The sequence below is a fragment of the Carcharodon carcharias genome, chromosome 3 (genome assembly GCF_017639515.1).
Source record: "Carcharodon carcharias isolate sCarCar2 chromosome 3, sCarCar2.pri, whole genome shotgun sequence".
Classification (NCBI taxonomy): Eukaryota; Metazoa; Chordata; class Chondrichthyes; order Lamniformes; family Lamnidae; genus Carcharodon; species Carcharodon carcharias.
Window position 1 is genome coordinate 126627247 of NC_054469.1, and position 17312 is coordinate 126644558.

At 44.3% G+C, this 17312-nt stretch overlaps 1 protein-coding gene across 2 annotated transcripts in view; it reads right to left on the bottom strand.

The window, feature by feature from the left end:
- The window catches only part of agmo (alkylglycerol monooxygenase), a 487986-nt gene that overhangs the window by 202885 nt on the left and 267789 nt on the right, over positions 1–17312 (bottom strand). For both annotated transcript variants that reach the window (XM_041183159.1, XM_041183160.1), the window contains exons 4-5: positions 8518–8621; positions 2813–2908 (exon numbers count right to left, since the gene is read on the bottom strand). In XM_041183159.1, the coding sequence (XP_041039093.1) occupies positions 2813–2908; positions 8518–8621 (200 nt within the window). The remainder of the gene's footprint in view (positions 1–2812; positions 2909–8517; positions 8622–17312) is intronic.

Sequence of the window (17312 nt, forward strand, 5' to 3'; positions counted from 1 at the left end):
GCTATCGGTACCCGCATGGGCCCCAGATATGCCTGTCTCTTTATGGAGTACATGGAACATTCCTTGTTCCAGTCCTTCTCAGGCCCACAACTCTTTCTTCGGTACATTGATGACTGTATCGGTGCCACTTTAGGCTCCTTTCTGGACTTGGAAAAGTTTTTCACATTTGCTTCCAATCTCCACCCCTCCATCATTTTCACATGGTCCATCTCTGACACTTCCCTTCCATTCCTTGACCTCTCTGTCTCCATTTCTGCTGATGGACTGTCCACCAATATTCATTACAAGCCTACCGACTCCCACAGCCACCTCGACTACAGCTCCTCATACCCTGCTTCCTATAAGGACTCCATCCCATTCTCTCAGGCCCTTTGCCTCCATCACATCTGTTCCAATGATGCTACTTTCCATGTCTTCTTCATTAACAGAGGTTTCCCAGCCACTGTGGTTGACATGGTCCTCGACTGTTTTCAATCCATCTCTTGCGCCTCTACCCTTGCCCCTTCCCCTCCATCCCAGAACCAGAACTCAACTTTTCACCCCACCAGCCTCTGCATTCAAATGATCATCCTCCACCATTTCTGCCAACTTCAGCATGATGCCTCCACCAAACATAACTTCACCTCACACCACCAACATCCCTACCCCGACTGTCAGCATTCCATAGGGACCATTCCCTCTGTGACACCATGGTCTATTTCTCCATCTCCCCCGACACATCATCCCCTTCCCATGGCACCTTCCCATGCAAGCACGGAAGGTGCAACACCTGCCCCTTTACCTCCTCCCTCCTCACTGTCCAAGGGCCCAAACATTCCTTTCAGGCGAAGCAGCGCTTCATTTGCACCTCCTTCAATTTAGTCTACTGCATTCACTGTTCCCAATGTGGTCTCCTCTACATTGGAGAGGCCAAATGCAGACTGGGTGACCGCTTTGCGGAACACCTTCGGTCTTTCCACAAGCATGACCCAGGCCTTCCTGTTGCTTACCATTTCAACACCCACCCTGCTCTCATGCCCACATGTCTGTCCTTGGCCTGCTGCAATATTCCAGTGAAGCCCAACTCAAACTGGAGGAACAGCACCTCATCTTCCAATTAGGCACTTTACAGCCTTCCGGACTTAACATTGAGTTCAACAACATTAGGCCATGAACCCTATCCTCCATCCTTTTTTAATTCCTTTTTTTTTAAATTATTTTTATTTTTTATTCACTTATTTTTATTGTTTACTTATTGTTTTATCCCCTTTTTTAAAAAATCAATGTTTAAACCCCTTTTTCTATCCTTTCCCCCCAACCATTGCCCCCTCCCTCCACCCCCACCCCCCAAAGGGCCAACCATCACTTGTTCTATGTTGTTCTTTCACAGGGTGCTGACCCTTGCTCTGCTATCAACACATTCTACTTTCTTACTTTTATGCCACCATCAGCACCTTCTTTAGTCTTCACCACTACCATTAGAACTCCCTTGGTTTTATGCCCACAACATATTTGTCAATCTCTCCCTAGCCACTACCTATTACTGAGCTTCTATCCTGCTTTACCTGTGCCACCCCTGCCCCCATTTAAACAGTATAAATTGTATCACATCTACTTCTCTTTAGCTCTGAAGAACAATCATACGGACTCAAAACATTAACTCTGTTTCTTTCTCCACAGGTGCCGTCAGGCCTGCTGATTTTTTCCAGCATTTTCTGTTTTTACTTCCTCCCCTTTATATCTGAGCCCTCTAATTATAAAGGCTAATATTCCATTTTAATAATCTGTGTATATGGGCCCTTAAATCTCTTCTCAAAATGTCAAGAGTAAAGTCTCATTTTTATATGAACGTCTTCCCAATTTTTGCCAAAATTGAAAACATAGGGGGAAGCGCAGGAGCGGGCATGAGTGGGCGCGCTTCTGATCGGCGCCCCCGATCGGGAACGTGCTTCCATTTTATGTGGGTGGGCCAATTAAGGCCCACCCAGCATGATGTGCGCCAGGAAGCGCAGTGTAGGCAGGGGGGTGATTCCCTCAGCCGGGAGCGCGCTCTTTCGCGCATGCACGTGAAAGAGCGCACAGGTCTCCCTGAGGCAAAGTCCTGCCTCAGGGAGATCCGCACCGATTTAAAACTTTCGATAAAGATTAGAAAAAAATTTCCCTGCCATGTCCCCTCATGTGACACTGTCACATGAGCTGGGGCATGTCCATAACTTTTATTGTAAAATATTCTGCATTTTTAAATCACTCATGAAACCTCATCCACCCATGGATCAGGTTTCATGTTTTTTCACAAGCCTGCCTGGACTCCCGTCGTGCCCATTAGCCTTAAAGTTGGACAGGCCGGTCCCTTTGTTTTATGTCCATGACATATTTGTCAATCTCTCCTTAGCCACTGCCTATTACTGAGCTTCTATCCTGCTTTAGCTGCTTTACCTGCACAATTTCTGATTCAAGACTTATTAATTTGTCAACAATTCATTTTGATTTGAATGCTCATTAGTTCCTTAAACTTCCAAGGACCATACTGGTGCATTTAGATGAAAAAACAGTTGCACTTTCTTTTAATTTTTCAAAACAATGATAGAAAAAAAAATGGACTTTTTTGACTTCCTGATTTATTAAGCTATGTATAATTTTCATAAATAAACACACAAATTCATTGGAAAATATGTATCTTTTGAAAGCCTCAAAACTTTCATCTCCATTGAGCCATCCACCTTATAGAACCTGTACCATGACAAAGCACAAGGGCAATTACAAAAGGAAAACAGTTTAATAAAAGGCATTAATATTTAAAAGGCATTTATAATTAATGAAAACAAAGAGTTACCTCCGTGTGAATCCAGAACTGATACAACAGGTTAAATTGGAGATGTACAGCAAAAACTGAGGGAGGAATGAAGAAAGCCATTGGAAGATTGAAGACCTGAAAGAAAATAAACATTGTAGAAATTCAAATAGAGTTTTTTTTTAAAGAAGTTAATAATGTACACAGGTACTCCTCGAGCAGGTACAAGATCACAACCAAGCTCATTCTTTGTTAACAACAGGCAAACCCCACCTACTACATTGCTCACTGATTGAGAATAAGACTGTGGTTGACAAAGATGCCTGTGTGTAAAAGAGTGGGGTCCTGGCAGGGCAGAGCAAACTGCAGTCAGGAGGTAAGTCTGTCAGAGATTAGGAAGCATGGAGTGAGTGACAGAGGGAGGCAAGGGAAATGAAACCAATTGGCAGGCACTATGGGGATAAATTAGACTCTACTTTTATATCTTTGCTGGGCAAGTTGGGAACTGGCACTGTGGTTTGCTCTTGGGAATTCTTTTTAGGGACTGATGGGGTTGTGGCAGCATATCCCTCATTCCCATACACCTGGATTTTCTTTTTCATGTAAAGGATGAGGTGGTGATCTTCTCTCCCCTCGTCCTGTTTATGCTCAGTGCCTGGGGAAGGAGGGGGGTTGTTGGATTTGGCCTTCACCTACAATCTGCTTCTGCATTCAGGGGTGAGACAGTTGGGGGAGCTTTTATGGCTCTACCCTAGAATGACCCTTGTTTTCAGCTCAGAAGGATGGGGGTTGAAGAGACAGGTCTGCCCATTTACCAGTCTCTTTCTGCTCAACTGGAGTGGAATAAGGACACGTGGATCCAAATTTTCATGAGGAAAGATATCTGGCATAGCCAAAATGGTGCCAGAGCCACAATTCAGGAAGACCCACACCAGAACCTGGCACCCACCACTTTTGGCAATAAGTGGACGGGTTGGGGGTGGGCGGGGGGAAACAGAGCCGGATTGTACTTTCCACATGCATGGTTCACGGTTCAAATAGATCCAATTTTCATTAGTGGGTGTCTGAAATACAACTCCAGAGGAGGTCTCGCCAATGCCCTGTATTACTTCCCTACTTATGTATTCAATTCCTCTCGCAATAAACAAAAACATTCTGTTAGCTTTCCTAATTACTTGCACTAACTGCATTCTAACATTTTGTGATTCAACAATAGGGCACCCAGAGCCATCTGCATCTCAGAGCTCTGCAATCTCTCACCATTTATGTTATGCATCTTTTGTACTCTTCCTGCCAAAATGGACAATTTCACATCTTCCCACATTATACTCCATTTGCCAGATCTCTGCCCACTCACTTAACCTATCTATAGTCCTTTGTAGCCTCCTTATGTCCTCTTCACAATTTACTTTCCTACCTATCTTTGTGTCATCAGCAAATTTATCAACCATACCATTCATCCCTTCATTCAAGCCATTTATATAGATTGTAACAAGTTGAGGCCCCAGCACTGATCTGTGTGGCACACCACTTGTTACATCTTGCCAATCAGAAAATGACTTATTTATGCCTACTCTCTGTTTCCTGTTAGCTAGCCAATCTTCCATCCATGCCAATATGTTTTCTGATACTGATCGTTCTGTTGAAGGGTCATGAGGACTCGAAACGTCAACTCTTTTCTTCTCCGCCGATGCTGCCAGACCTGCTGAGTTTTTCCAGGTAATTCTGTTTTTGGACAGGGCTAAGTGTTCAGTTTTAAGGTCAATCTAACTGTGACAAATTGACAATTGTCTTGCAAAAAGTTGCAAGCCACCCAGTAGGGTCATTTAATAGTGAATGGGGTAAGGGCAAATGAACAAAAGATGGAATTTCAATAAGAAATCATTTAAAAACAAGTACTTTTACTTAATAAAGGAGATTTTGTTGGGGGATTTTTATTCTGTTTTCAATATAATCTAGAAAGGGAAGAAGCATGATTGGGTGTGTTCATCATGTGGATAGCCTCATCCCTCCCCATAAAAATTTCAAGGGGAGGATTTTCCCCCTGTCGGGGATGAAGTTGAATGGTGGGTGCGCACAGGTGTGCCTCCAATCTGCACCCCAATCGGGGGCGTGGTGCCATTTTACGTGGGTGGGCCAATTAAGGCCCACCCAGCGTGACGTCCACACGGAAGCGCTATGCGCTCACTGTGCGGGCGGGGAGGGATTCCCTAAATTGAGAGTGCGGTCTTTTGCTGCCTCAGTGAGATCAGCTGGACTAAAATTAAAAATAAAAAAATAAAATTCCTGACATGTCCCCTCAGGTGACACTGTCACATGAGTTAGGACTTGTCCATAATTTTTACGAAAACTTTAATAACATTTTTAAAAACCTTCATGAAACCTCACCCTGCCTGTGGATGAGGTTTCATGCTTTTTCTAATTCCTACCAGGGCTCCTGGCCTGCCTGCCAACCTTAAGGTTGGATGGGCAGGTCCACTATTTAGCTAAATGACTCTGTCAATGGCCTCAATTGACCATTGACAGGGCAGCAGGTGCACATCTGATTTTGCTGCGCCCCCGCCTAGTGGAAAATTTAAATGGGGCACAACGACATCGGAAGTTCCGCCCGACATCACTGTGCGTCAGTTTATGTGTTGGCGAGCGGGCCCTGCCCCTACTCGCCGACAGGAAAATCCTACCTCAAAGTACAATCTCGCTCTATATATTAGAAAGCAATAACAGAAAATAATAGCTTCAGCAACCAAGTGAAATTGATGCTGTATGTACAACTTACCTAAATATTTATAACCATAGTGCAGCATGAAATGCAAAATATTGACCTGGATTCTTGGGAGTCAGGTTGACTTGGGAATCCTTTAAAAATAGCAGGCGGGTCCTGATTCCAGGTTTCCCACACCATTCCTGGGCTGTGCGATTTTTGGGAGTGTCTTTAAAGGGTGTGAACTTGTTCTTGTCAGAAGCCCGCATCCATCATACCCGACCTGGCCGGCTCCTACTCCTCCACAAATTTCTATTATTATAATAACTGTCTGGGCTCTCAGTCAAGCCTTATTTTGTACGCTTTGTTGAAAGGCCAGACAGCTGTTATAATAATAGAGCACCTACTCCCCAGAGGAAACATTGTTTGATTGACAGTTCAGGCTCTCTGATCTCTGCGGTCAATTTCACAATGTTTATATTAACAAAAGTAGTTTCAAGGGTTTATGGTTTGTGATTTTTGGAATTTCAAAGAGCCTGGATGAGTAACACTTTTACTAGCTTGTACTTCAGACTTTTTTCAAACATAGGAGAAGGCTCTGAATGAATGACTTCTTTTCAATTTTTTTATACAACCCACTTTAAACTATAGGGTTCATTGGTTCTAGAAACTGCACAGTGGGTCAATAGGCATATCTTGGAATAGAGGGCATGAGGGGCCCAAGGATGTGGGTAGCAGGGTAGAACTTGGCATGGGAGGCATAAGGGGCCATGGGCAGGTGGATGGGGGCATAAGGTGACATGGATGGGGCATGAGGAGTGTTTGAGGGGCTGGAGGGGCTATGAGGGTTGAGGGTGGAGGGCCTTTGTGCTTTTATTTTAGCTGGGACAAAATCCCACGGCACCAAGGCTGGGCTTTTAAACAGCCCGCCCCTGCACCTCTCACCCCATGTGGCTGCCTCTGCACTTTCTCCAGGGTCAGCTGGCCCAACTCCAGCCTGCATCTGGTCCCCAGCAATGAAGACCTCACCTTGGCAGTCACATTCTCCACAAGGTGGGTGAGCCAAGCCAGGAATTTTCCCAAAACTCCTACCCACCTCGAGGATGAAAGTCCAGAAAATACAGTGGACTTTACAGCAATGCAAAATACAATTATATAAGTAGGTCCACTGAATGTAATTAGTGTTATGCCCAGTAAAAGCATGTCAGATTCATAACTTTAGGTTTGGACTGTGTATCTGTATAGAAGTTTCTGGAACTGTCTTCTATTTAAAATGGACACTGATGAACTGTTAAAATGACTGCCAAGCATCAGGTGACCTTTGCAACTTCAACACCGACTATCTGAAGTTTCCAAGAAGTTCCTAATTGCATCACCCTGGGTTGAGGCCTCCCCCTGGAATGGATATATCAAGACGAATACTATCTGTAGAACTCACACTTGCATTTGTTTGGGAATTTACCCAAAACAAAAAAGTGATCCAAGTGCCCAACACTGCTTTATGCCCTCATCTCTTTTTAATAAAATGGACAAATGAGAAACTTATGCCTTTTAGGGTCAATTTGTAGCAAATTTTGGAAACTCATTTCATACAAAACCTTTGCAGCCAATGGACTTTCACCCCCATCTGTCTGAACTGATTTTGTAAAAATTGCGAGATAAAAAGACCTTTTCCCGACTTCATCCAGAGAAAAAGTTACAGTCCTATTTTTCCTTTGTTACAAAATCAGCTTAGGCAGATGGGGATGAAAGTCACATGTCCATTGGCTGCAAAGTTCTTGTATGAAATGAGTTTCCAAAATTTGATACAAATTGACACTAAAAGGCATAAGTTTCCAGTTCATCCATTTTAGCAAAAAAGGTATGTGTGTATAAAGCAGTGTTTGCCACTTTGAAAAATTGCACCACTCATGCAAAGCTTTGCCTGCAAGGAGTATCGGGATTTTCCTTGTGGAGACTACATGATCACTGTTGACAATGTGACCCTGTGGTAATAATGGTCCAGACTCCATGTCTCCGAGTGGGAACCCGAGCTTGAGAGAAGAAAACTATTCATCCTAAGTAAGTGTGAAGAACTCATTCATTATCTCCATTATATAGCAATGATTTCTAGCTAAGCCGTTCTGGACAATACCAGTATTGATCATGTGACTGAAACTGCATAGGAAAAACAAGTTTTTGCTGAAGACTCAGAAAGACCTGGGAAATCAGCAGAAAACACTGAAAGAGACAGCAGTTGCAGCAAAAGGCTATGTCTTCTTTGTCTTTAAGGACCTGTAGGCCTTAAAAGAGCCTCCCAGTCTGATTCCAAAATTTCAACTTCATCTATAAAGAAATTTGACCTCCTGATATGAAAGCCACAAGTGCCTGGTTTGTGAATGTTTACCGAACATTCATCTCTTCAAGAGAATCCTGCAACAATCTGGATATTTGACTACCATATTTGAACCCATCTGAGCTATAATTCAATAAAGGAAAAAGACCCTTTTCTTTATTGGGCCTGCAGCAACTTCTTCTACTGAATCCAGCATGTGACCTACAAACTATTCTTTTGGTTTACAACTTGTAAAAATGTACTATTTTCTTCATCTGTACCTATCTTGTGTACGTGGAAGTGATTGATGTAATGTTTAAACTTTCGGGTTGAATGTATGAATAAAAAAACCCGCTTTATTTAAACACACAAAGGTTTGCTGCAGTCATCCAAATTGACTACATACTCAAGGGGGTGAAGGGATGTAGACACACCTCCCTTTCCAAATTCGCACTGATTACAGACCGTAAGGGAATAGAATTGGGGGATTCAGTTTATCTCTCCTTAACATTAATTAAGCTGTAATCATACAAATGAATATATATCAAGAGGGTTCAGAAGACAAATGCCCTTGAAGATAGCATCCTGGAAAATCTAGAGTGGCTGTATCATACAATTAACAAATCCTCAATGCTTTTTAACTGACTGAACAGACCACCTATTTCACAGTTAATAATGATAGTGGACTTTTCTTCCAAATACATCCAGAACGATATTTCACAAATGACTTACCCAGGAGAAGTATTTCTGTAATGCAGACTGCCGGAGGGCTGTAGACAGATTGTAGTCTTCAGAGCTGTGATGAACTTGGTGTGCTGCCCACAAGATATTCACTTCTGCAATACAAAGCAAAAAAATAAGAAATATCACAAAAATTGTACAATGCAGAGAAACACATTAGTCACAAAATTCAGCTCCTTTGCGCTGGCTTTTCAGTGTTATAAGTGCCATTTTGCATTTAAAATGTTGTCACGGTGCATGGGTTCATTTCTGATGCTAGGTGCACTGGATGCTATTTCGGTGAGAGTGACAGCGAACACACTGTGACCGTTCACCAGAAGCATGCATTATAGACTGGTTGTGTCCTTATTTGAGGCCAGCACTGCCATTTGGGAGCTCAGTAGTTCAACTAATGCTGGCTCCTAATCTCATACTGCTGAACGTTCATTCAGCAGCAGAAAGGACCCCCTGCCAACACTTCATGAAAGGGATCATCAACTATTTTGCACAGTGTTCAGGATTATTTGCAACTCCTCAGATTTTGAAGTCTGTGCCCGCATGTAGCAAGGCCTGGACAACATTCAGGATTGGGCTGCTAAGTCGTAAGTAACATTTGTACCACACGAGTGCCAGGCAATCTCCAACAAGGGGGAAACTAACCACCATCTCCATCACTAACTACCATCAGTATTATGGATGTTACCATTGATCAGAAACTTAATTGAACCAGCCACACGTGCTTTAGCCATTCTATGATTCTAAGGCTAACAATTTAATATTATGGCTACAAGAGCAGATGAGAAGCTAAGAATTCTACAACAAATAACATACCTCCAAATTCTCCAAAGCCTGTCCACCATCCACAGAGCACAAGTCAGGAGTGTGATGCCATTTTGGTGAGAGTGACAGTGAACTTGCATTGTGGACAGATCGGGTACCTTATTTGATGCCAGCACTGCCATTTGGGAGCTCAATGGTTCAGTTTGCCTATATGAGGGCTGCTCCAACAACACTCAAGAAACTCAGAACAAAGCAGCCTATTTGATCAGTGCCCTATCGACCACCCTAAACACTCCCTCCACCCACCGCTTGTTCACATTAGCAGCAGTGTGGACCATCTACAAGATGCACTGCAGCAATTTGTTGAGTCTCTTTCGACTGCACTACCAAACCTGGTATCTTCATCACCTAGAAGGACAAGGGCAAAAGAAGCATAGTGATGCCTGCAAGTCCTCCTCCAAGTCACACACCATCCTGACTTGGAACTATATCAAAGTTCTTTCACTGATTCTGGGTCTAAATCCTGCAACTCACTTCCTAACAGCACTTTGGGTGTACCTTCACCACATGGATTGCAGGAGTTCAAGGAGGTAGTTCATCATCACCTTCTCAAAGGTATTTAGGGATGTTCAATAAATGTGGGACTTGCCAGCAAGTCTCACATTCTATGTATGATTAAAAAAAGCTTTCCTATTAGTTGATGATTAATTTCTCATTGCTGAAGCTGCAGTTGTAGGAGTGGTTAGTTTTTTGAAGATGCTGAAGTCCACAGGGAGGGGTCCACAGCAGGAAGCAGAGGGTGATGGTAGAGGGATGTTTCTGTGACTGGAAGTCTGTTTCCAGTAAGGTTCCGCAGGGCTCAGTGCTGGGGACTTTGCTGTTTGTGGTGTACATAAATTATTTGGACTTAAATGCAGGGGATAAGATCAAGAAGTTCGCGGATGACACGAAAATTAGTAGGGTGGTAAATAGTGAGGAGGATAGCCCTAACGTGCAGGAGGATCTCAATGGACTGGTCAGATGGGCAGAGCAGTGGCAAGTGGTGTTCAACCTGGTAAAGTGTGAGGTAATACACTTGGGGAGGGCTAACAAGGCAAGGGTTTACATTATGAATGGTAGCGCCCTGGAAAGTACTGAAGATCAGAGGGACCTTGTGTGCATATCCACAGATTCCTGAAGGTAGCAGGGCAGGTAGATAAGGTGGTTAAGAAGGCATACGGGATACTTGCCTTTATTAGCCGAGGCAGAGGGTACAAGAGCAGGGACATTATGCTGGAACTGTATAAAATGCTGCTTAGGCCCCAACTGGAGTACTGCATGCGGTTCTGGTCACCACATTATAGGAAGGATGTGATTGCACTGGAGAGGAAATTTACCAGGATGCTTCCTGGGCTGGAGGGTCTGAGCTATGAGGAAAGCTTGGATAGGCTCGGGCTATTTGCCTTGGAACAGCAAAGGTTGAGAGGGGACCTGATAGAGGTGTATAAGATTATGAGGGCCATAAATAGGGTGGATAGGAAGGCACTTTTTCCATTAGCAGAAGGATCAATAACCAGGGGGCATAGGTTTAAGGTTAAGAGGTAGAAGGCTAAGAGGAGAGTTGAGGAGAAATCTTTTCACCCAAAGGGTGTTGGGTATCTGGAACTCACTGCCTATAAGGGTGGTTGAGTCAGAAACTCTCATAGCATTTAAGAAGCCTTTAGATGTTCACTTGCATTGCAATAGCCTCTAGGACTATGGGCCAAGTGCTGGAAAATGGGATTAGTGTAGTCAGACCTTTGTTGACCAGCATGGACACGATGGACTGAATGGCCTCCTTCTGTGCTGTAAATGTCTATGATTCTATGGGGAGAATTTTCTCCCCGTCAGGAGGGCTGAGCGAGAGCGGGCACAGGTGGGCACACAGCCAATTGCCACCCATGATTGACTGCACGCTGCCATGTTATGTGGGCGGGCCAATTAAGGCCCACCCAGCGTGACGCACACCTGGAAGCGGCGCTCGCTGTGTGGGCAGTGCGAGTAAGCTGAGTCGGGGCCTGCACTCTTTTGCGCATGCGTGCAAAAGAACGCAGAAATCTAATTTCATTTTTCAAAGTTTAAATAAAGGAGGAAAATATTCAGACATGTCCTCTCATGTGACAGTGTCACATGAGCTGGGACATGTCAATGAATTTTAATTTAAAAAATTATTTGATTTATAAATCCTTCATAAAACCTCACCCCACTCGTTTCGTGATAAATGCGAAGGCCGCCTGGGCACTTCGCCTGCCTGCCAACCTTAAGGTTGGACGGACAGCTCCGTTAAGTCTTTTAATTAGTTTTTAAATGGCCTTAACAAGCCTTTGACAGTTTGGCGGGTGCACAGCCGACTCTGGTGCGTGCCCACCGAACTGAAAATCGGAATGATGCGCGGTGACATCGGGCCCGCCCCCTTATGCCGACCCAAAGATTCTGGCCCATGAGCTGAAAGACTTTAGTTTCCACTTGACATGTTCTGCCCCTGCCACTTGCTCTTAGACGTGGGCATACTGTTCGGCAGGCCCCTTGGGAAATATGATAATAAACAGAGGCCAAGCAGAAGTGGATAAGCTCCTGTAAGTGGGAGGAGGAGGAGAAGGGCTCTCAGCAAGAAGCACTAAAGACATCCTCACTGAAATCTACCATTTGCTGAGGCCACAACCTCAGAGCAGGGTAAGGATGTCATTGTCAGTGGTTGTGAAGGTGACTGTGACCATGAACTTTTTTACATCTGGTTTTTACATCTGGTGGCTGAAACTCAGCATGCACAGGTTAGCAAAGCCATAAAAATGCAACTAAAGCACTGGAATTCATTTTCGGGAAATAGAGCTCAAAAGCAGAGAAGTTATACTAACTCATACACAACCTTGTTCAGGTCGCATTTGGAGTGCTTTGCTGTGTTTTAGTCTGCTTATTATAAAAAAGAGGGTAGGAGGCTTTAGAGAAGTTGTAAAACAATTTACAAGGATGGTCAGGAAAGGCTGAACAGACTGGGGCTCTTTAGAAAGGGAAGACTGCAAAGTGACCTACCTGATAGAGGTTTTAAAATTATAAAGGGATTCAATAAAGTAGGCAAAGAATAGTTATTTCCTGTTGTGGAAGTGCCCAAAACTAGGGACCACAAAGTAAAACAGTCAGCACTAATAAACAATAAGGGTTACGCAGAGTGGTGAGAATGTGTAATTCATAACCTGAAGATTAGTTGAGACAAATATTTACATGGTATTTATACAGAAATAAGCCATTCGATCCAACTGGTCTATGCCAGTGCTTATGCTCCACATGAGCCCCTGCCCACCCTGCTTCACCTAACCCCATCAACAAATCCTGATATTTCTTTCTCCCATATATGTTTATAAAGCTTTCCCTTAAATGCACTTATTCTACTTATCTCAACTAACACTGATGCATCTAAAGGTGAGCTGGACAAGTACTTTCCCTTAGGAGAAGCTGAGAATTATGTTTTTTTGTGCCGGGGAGGCTCAATGCAATGCTTTGGCAGGGAAGAATAATTATGGAGTAGAAAATACTAGGAGGATTAGAGAACAAAAATGTCTTGGTGAACTATGAATAAAATTAAGCTTCCTGTCCCGGTAGTTGAGTGTGTTGGGGTGGGTGGGTGCAGGCTAAGGCCAATGGTTTGCAGGGAGAAGAATTTGCCAATATTACTGGGGAGTGGAGAAGGAGAGTGGAAGCAGTGTCATCACAAGTTAGAGGAAAAGGGGAGATCCCAGCATGAAACTGAAGGTGAAGAGGGAGAAAATACCAGCACAAATGAGTCTACAGAAGCAGGAAACAAAGTGTCTCTATGAACTCTGAGTCTGCCATTTACAGGTACAATACAAATGAAAGCTGGTTGAGTGTATCTACAGCTTTAAGTTACAACCCATGTCCCACAGCACTTTTCAGGTAGTTATTTGTTTTTTTTTTAATGTGTATGCTTATACTCAGCACCATTTTTGAATTGCCAGCATTTTTTAAAAGTTGCTGGTCTGTTTTTGTTACCTTTCTAGGTTGGCACACATGGGGCTTAAATCCACAATCAACAGCAGTCAACGCTACCAACTAAGCTATTTTGTTTACAATGATGCAGTTAGCTCTGAAGTATAGCTGCATCTACTCTCCTTCAACAATAGCCCTGAGATAGCAGTCAGGAGTGAAGCAATGGTGCGTGCTGCTAACCTCAAAGCAATTCTTGCTGTGAGACCTAGCTATCCCTGTAGTGAGAAATTCACTTCTATCACTGTGCAAGTGGTACTGCAAATGTTTGTAGTGCTCATTACTGGGCAAACCCAGTGCAGGTAAGCAAGTATATCATCAAGCTGTGTAAACAGCCAAACATATTAAAGGATTTTCACTGTGTCCCAACCAGGAAAGGAAAAACACTAAAACAAAATCATTTACAATAATTTATCCTATTTTTAAAAATAAAGATTGGAAAATACACAAGGGGTGTAGGTAGAAGCAAAAATACTTTTGTTAAAAACAAAAAGAAATATGAAATTCTGGTTATTTACTAAAACATGGAGCTATGAGATTCCACGGTTTAAAACCAAAGATTTTTTTACTATATAAGAGTCAATAAAACACTAAATACTATCTATCCTGTACTCTAACATGAATTAACAAGCAAATTGTGGTTGAATATAAACTATAAAATGCACATAAAATGGCAGGTACAACTAAGACAGATCTGATGAATTGGCTCAGGAGCCCGCTCAGATTTTGATGAATACCCTCGATCACAGGGCGAATCGTCCCAGGTTTGTACCAAGTGTGGTAGGGGGTGAGAAAAAAAATGTTTTACCCACTGGCCACAATGGCGGCTTTTCACACCATATTGGCCCAATTCCACCTCATTAACTATTAATCATGCATTCTCGGGGAACACATCGTTTCAATTGCAGGTGGACTCTCATTCACCCGCCACGCCATCGCCTCGCCACTTCCCCACACCAGGCGTCATATTTAAACTGTAGCTATGCACACACATCTCAGTGCTTCCAGCCCAGGACTGCTACATAGAAGACATGGCCCGAAAGGTAAGATGACTGCAGCCCACTGATTCAGTGATGCATCCCTGGGATACCTTCTGGGCAACTTTGGAGGCCTGCCGTGATGTCCTCTACCCACGCCCCACCCCCCCGGCTCTGGCCGCAGGATGCCCGTCAGTGTCACCACTCCGGCTTAGGTGGCAGTGGCCAAGGTGGTCAGTGCCAGCGCTGCACAGAAGAGGTCGGCCATTCAGTGCAGAAAATGGATGAATGATCTCATCTGTGCCGCCAGGGTAAGGCAACCAACTCATCACTCTAAACTCACAGACTCACAAGTCCACCACGCATTCACTGACATCTCACTCACTGCCAGCTCAAGGGATATCACCACTCACTCTCTCACACACACCCCCACATCCCCACCTGGCCCCATCTCCTCTGGATACAGCATCCTCAGCCCTCACCATCTTGAGGCCACTTGCACAAATCAACATGTGTCCCCATACACATCCTGGGATACCACCGTTCCTCAGTACAGCCCTCACCCTGCAGCCTCTTCCCTTGCCTGAGGCCAATTCTCCCCTTTCCTAAGCAAGCCATAGCTCAGCAGCCATTGGAAAGCCACCCCCTCCTTATGGCTGGTCTTGTAAGTAAAGACCTGTCCATGAGCCTCCCTAAAAGTGGTGTGGTGCTGCCTGTGAAGCCAGGTGCTGATGCTCGCGAGTGCTGCCTGAAGCAAGGTAAGCAAACAAACCTTGAAGTCCTGAGTGAAGTGCAGCTCACCAAATGCACGTCGTTTATGTTCAGTTGTGAAACAATCGGCGTGCAATCACGCCTACATGCTCGGATGATCCAGCTTGGGGGGTGATTCCAGTGAGCTGGGTTTATAATCACATGCAGATGTGTTACAATGAAGTTCCTGACATCCGACAGCAGGAAACATAACCCACCATTGATTTTTAGCCCCTTTGCCATATTGTCCACTCACGCCGTCAAACACGGCCGCTGCCAACGGGCACGGAAAATTCTGCCCACAAAGTCCTTCAAACTTTGTATTCCTCACAGGGAATTTCAGGTCTTCTGCTCTTAGGAGCCAGTCTGATCACCAGCCAACAGCAGTGCACAAACAACCCAAGTTCCATGTTCACATTCTTCACCACAAATGCAGATCTCTGCTCAGCTTGGTCTCTGCCTTCTTTTACAGAATCACACAATCATAGTGCAGAAGAGGCCCTTCAGCCCATCGAGTTTGCGCCGACACGTGAGAAACACCTGACCTACCTACTTAATCCCATTTACCAGCACTTGGCCCATAGCCTTGAAAGTTATGACGTGTCAAGTGCTCATCCAGGTACTTTTTAAAAGATGTGAGGCAACCTGCCTCCAGCACCCTCCCAGGCAGTGCATTCCAGACCATCACCACCCTCTGAGTAAAAAAGTTTTTCCTCACATCTCCCCTAAAACTCCTGCCCTGCACCTTGAACTTATGCCCCCTTGTTACTGACCCTTCAACTAAGGGGAACAGCTGCTCCCTATCCACCCTGTCCATGTCCCTCATAAGCTTGTACACCTCGATCACGTCGCCCCTCCGTCTTCTCTGCTCCAACAAAAACAACCCAAGTCTATCCAACCTCTCTTTATAACTTAAATGTTTCATTCCAGGCAACATCCTGGTGAATCTCCTCTGCACCCCCTCCAGTGCAATCACATCCTTCCTATAATTTGGCAACCAGAACTGCACACAGTACTCCAGCTGTGGCCTCACCAAGGTTCTATACAACTCCAACATGACCTCCCTACTATGCCTCGATTGATAAAGGCAAGTATCACATATGGCTTTTTCACCAACCCACTGACATGCCCCTCTGCCTTCAGAGATCTATGGACACAAACGCCAAGGTCCCTTTGTTCCTCAGAACTTCCTAGTGCCATGCCATTCATTGAATACTTCCTTGTCAAATTACTCATTCCAAAGTGTATCACCTCACATTTTCAGGGTTAAATTCCATCTGCCACTTATCTGCCCTTTTGACTATCCCATCTATATCTTCCTGTAGCTCAAGACACTCAGCCTCACTTTTAACCACCCGGCCAATCTTTGTGTCATCCGCAAACTTACTAATCCTACCCTCCTACATAGTCATCTTTGTAGTTTATATAAATGACAAATAATAGGGGACCGAGCACAGATCCCTGTGGTACGTTACTGGACACTGGCTTCCAGTCACTAAAGCATCCTTCTGTCATCACCCTCTGCCTCCTACAATTAAGCCAATTTTGAATCCAACTTATCAAATTACCCTGTATCCCATGGGCCTTTGCCTTCTTTATAAGTCTCCCATGTGGGACCTTGTCAAATGCTTTGCTGAAATCCATATAAACTACATATCAACTACACTACCCTCATCTACACACCTGGTCACCTCCTCAGAAAAGTCAATCTAATTTGTTAGGCATGACCTCCCTCTGACAAAGCCATGCTGACTATCCCTGATCAAACGTTGCCTTTCCAAGTGGAGATAGACACTCTCCTTCAGAACTTTCTCCAATAGTTTCCCGACCACTGACGTGCGACTCACTGGCCTGTGGTTCCCTGGCTTATCTCTACAACCATTCTTAAATAGTGGAACCACATTAGCTGTTCTCCAGTCCTCTGGCACCTCCCCCGTGGCCAGAGAGGAATTAAAAATTTGGGTCAGAGCCCCTGCGATCTCCTCCCTTGTCACTCCCTATATCAATTTGCTTAAGAAACTCGCAGTCTCTCTCTCCGAGTTCGATACCTTTATCCTCATTTCTCTTGGGTGAAGGCAGATGTGAAGTATTCATTCAACACTCTAGCGATGTCCTCAGGCTCCACCCATAGATTGCCACCTTGCTCCCATATGGGTCCTACTCTTTCCCTGGTTATCCTCTTCCCATTGGTATACTTACAGAATATCTTGGGATTTTCTCTATTTTTACCAGCCAGAGCTTTCTCACATCCCCTCTTTGCTCTCCTAATTGCTTTCTTAAGCT